This window comes from Populus euphratica, unplaced genomic scaffold (genome assembly GCF_000495115.2).
Source record: "Populus euphratica unplaced genomic scaffold, PopEup_1.0 scaffold1451.1, whole genome shotgun sequence".
NCBI lineage: Eukaryota > Viridiplantae > Streptophyta > Magnoliopsida > Malpighiales > Salicaceae > Populus > Populus euphratica.
This window is the reverse complement of record NW_011501297.1, coordinates 23,760-27,849: the sequence shown is the minus strand read 5'-3', so window position 1 is coordinate 27,849 and position 4,090 is coordinate 23,760. Positions and strand designations below refer to the sequence as shown.

Below are 4,090 nucleotides of genomic sequence, written 5' to 3'. Positions count from 1 at the left end.
TAAGGATATATTGTAGTTTTCTAGTTGATTTATAATTCTTTTTCATATTCTATTTGTAATTCTTTTATTGTTTTTCCAGCTAGTTTAAGATATTTTTACTTAGTATAAATAAGATTATTTTGCCTGTTCTTAGATTTTTAACTTTTGAAATCATGATGTTTTGAATAAATTTATAGTTTGCATAATACAAAACTTCTCTCTTTACTCTAGCAGAAAATAAATTTGACTTATCAAGGTCAAATTAATCTTGAAGTGTTTTTTTATATTTTTTATTCATGAATTGATATGACTTGGATGACGATTCATTTTAATAGTGTTGATGCTTTGATTCTGGTAATATTTATGTCACATTTATATCAAACTTTAATTCTTTGATATTTCTAGATTTATCTTTCTTGTATATAGAATTTGTGACCATATAATCAGAATTTCTAAATCTGTCTTTCTTGTATATGAGATTTGTGACCATATAATCAGACTTTTTATCAATAAAAGTTTTAGCTAATTTCTTCTAAAGTTAAAACAAATACCATCAAAATTCAAGCGCACCTAAATTTCCTCTTTGGTGATGCTACAGGATACTTGCAAATTGCAACAGAGAATCATTGTATTTAGACAAGTTTGTATCTCTTTTGCAAAGAAACAACAACGTGAACCAATAAATCAAACTCTAAGAGTGTGCTCTTCAACTGTAAGTGGCTCCCATGGAAGAGATGAGAGGCAATTTAAAACTTTCCTCCAGCTTAAGAGAAAAAGGTGTCATCGAAATAATAACAATGATAAAATATAGATTTGGGAAAAAGTCCTTTCAGCTCAGTAAAAACCCCTTTCTGTTGCCGACCCAAAAAAGGAATTATATTCACAGACTAGATAAAGAATCTTTCCTGTTGTGTAGGTAAACACCATACCCTCGTAAAATTGCAGAAGAGCCACCTCCTTGTTGCCAACAAGGGCCTACAATTAATTCAGGCACACAACATTGCTTTCACAAGCCAACTGAAAAAACCTTTCTATGAAAAATTTATTAATTCTTTATTTTCCATCGTCATGCCAAGTCTGAAAATGACATCGAACACCAAATAAAGAACAAGGAGCTATAGACCATCTACTTATTGAACATAGCCTTACTTCTGTAACCCACCCGCACCCCATCCTTTTCAAGTTCCAAAATTTACTTATCTATTATATAGATAGCACTATTTGCACTAACCTATTTAGAATTTTGAAATTTGTATGGTAGAGTTGAATGACTAATATATACGCAGAACTATTTGCAATAACTTATTTAGAATTTTGAAGTTTGTACGGTACAGTGAAATAACTATTGCTTGATGTCATGCAAAATGAGTGCAGAAAAGAAGATCATGCAAAATCTATACTTCAGAGTGCAGAACAGAAGTTTCATCTCTTCGATGAATCTTGACATTTAGAAAGCTCCATGTTATGCAATCATTGCCCAAAGTTTTATGATTTGCCATTACATAATCATTTATAGATTCCAAAGCACATAATTGCAGAACCATCACTTATGCAAAGGGAAAATGATAGGATACAAATTTGCACTTTACTTTTACCAGACCTATTCAACAAGAGCTTGTTTATAATAAGATCACGCCAATTATGAAATATCAAGTTCAACAATAAATGGGTTAAAGTTAACCGAGAACAATCACCATATTTCAACGAGATTTGATATATTGCATGGTCAACTATTTCAAAACAAAAATGGAGAACCAAATACAGGAATAAAGAAACGGATTATTATATCAAGTTGATGAAAGAAAGGATTCTTACATTCTCCAATATAACCAAATGTATATATAATCCCTTACAACTTATTTCCATGAGCTTATTTAAGAACACATTAGCTCTGAGAAGATCCAATGGAGAAGGCACTTCTCTCCATTTTGACTCTACTCCTTTATTGGTTGTATCATCCCTATAGAATTAACAACAAAAGTAACATCCTATTTCTTGATCTTCTTTGTCTTCTTAGGTCCCGGAACTTCCAATCTTCCTACAGAACATCCACACCTTGCTCGAAACACAAGAACAGCTCTTCCATTAGTTGGTGCCATCTTCTTCAATTCAGCCTCCAATTCGCGATGGTGATCGTGAGGCAATTCAAAAAGGCCCCTTTTCAGTCCATCTTTCACCAAGGTACCATTAGAATTCTTCACACACTCCTCGGTCTCCAACTGGATATCGAATTCTGCTGCCTTCCTTAAGCCCTTGCAGTTCGGATTCCCACATTTCCTAGCAGCACACAAAATCACTATCCAGGCAACTATTACAGCACATAAAGAACTAATCCCTATAGATCCATATATCACTGGATTTCTCATAACCTCCTCTTTGACCACATAATGAATAGCAGCAACAAATTCAATAAAACCAAGTGTTACAAGCCGGATATAAGGAAATAACAAGAATCCACAAGCACCAATGACAGCTATCAAGATCACAATATCAATAACAGCTGATTGAGATCTATCACAAACAGGAATAGTTTTAGAATTCGAGCCATTCACTGTCTTCCTATTCTTGTGCACATGATTATTGTTGTGCCTTGATTTTGGATTAAACTCACTGGAATTCACAGAATTTGCCATGGAAGCTGTTGATGATTGGTCAAATGAGTTGCAGACCGAGATTGAGCTATGGAAATAGACCATCTCAAATCAAACCCAATAATTATGTTTTTTGAAAAGTAAAAAGGACGCCGACCCAGCAATCTTAAACAGTCCAGATCACAAAAACAATTGAAACCCACCAATCTAGAGCTAAACTCAGATCGACCCACCTCGTAAAATATCGGAAAGATCAAGAAATTCACCTACTCTTGAAGATCAAAAGGCAGCAAACTTGTCGGTGCCTATACGTGTGTGTCTCTCCAGCAACAAATCATTAGACAAGACCCTATATCTCAATTAAGACTGAAATGATTCCACAAAAGGATAAGGAAAAAGAATCGATCTTTAGCTGAGTGTTTTTGGATTGAATTAAATGGGTTTAACAGGGCCGGCCGGCCGGCTATGAAGCTGCCGAGCCAAGAAGGAGCAGAGAAGAGTCATTAACTAGCCTTCTGATTCTATTTTTTTAATCTACAACAGTCGGTTATGGTTGTTCGTTTGTTTATGTTTTGGTTTCGAAGTACATAAATAAATAAAGAGAAGGCACCATTTTTGGTGGTCACATACGCGGGCTGATATGAAGTGGGCTTGGACTAATCATGCTTGAATGATTTGGTGGGGTATACTCTGGGCTTGGCCGACATCTTTTCTTCTTCATTATTATTATTATTATTATTATTATTATTATTATTGGTGTAAAAGGTGATTCCACTTAAAATGATTTGATGGTTCGGTTATCATGTTTATGACCATTCTTAAGTATAAGATTCAAGCTTAACTTGTTTAAATTTTATTATATTTTAATTAGTTTCAGATTTCAATCTCCTCTCGAAATAGTTCATTTTATTTTTTCTTGATAATTATTATCAAGCTAAACTTAAATTCTCAACATATTTGTTATGTTATAAGCTCACTATTGTTATATAACAAATAGAATTTAACTCACATGTCTATATACTTTTTTTTTACAAAAAATAAATATACAGGTTTTCTAATAAAAAAAATTATATTTATAAATTAAATGTGCCAATAAATACTAAAAATAGTGTTAATGTGACTATTCCACTTATCTTGTTGCCTGTTGAGTAATATTTTTGCAGATATGTTATTAATGTATTTTTTTTACATTAAATAAAAAAAATATAACTATAAATTAAAATATTAATATATATTTATAATAAATAAAATAAAAATCATATGTATTAATAAAAACATATAAAATCTCAAATTAATTTTTCACGAGCAGAGAAAATCATTTTTTTTAGTCTTTGTAAATATTTTCTCAAAAAAACAAAAAAATAAAAATTACACAAAATATTATGAAAAATTGAAGATAAGAACAAAAAAATTTATGTCAAGTGGATAGTAATAAATATTTCAAGAATAAAACATAAAAAATATCTTTTTAATAATTATGTTATTTTGTCCGGTGATTTATCATTTCCTAAAATAATACA

At 31.4% G+C, this 4,090-nt stretch overlaps 1 protein-coding gene across 1 annotated transcript; it reads right to left on the bottom strand.

The window, feature by feature from the left end:
• Positions 1-1,738: 1,738 nt before the first annotated feature.
• Positions 1,739-3,122, bottom strand: LOC105117618 (uncharacterized protein At5g19025-like). The gene has a single exon (XM_011015350.1). The coding sequence runs from the start codon at positions 2,673-2,675 to the stop codon at positions 1,968-1,970; it is 708 nt and encodes a 235-aa protein (XP_011013652.1). The 5' UTR covers positions 2,676-3,122; the 3' UTR covers positions 1,739-1,967.
• Positions 3,123-4,090: the final 968 nt, after the last annotated feature.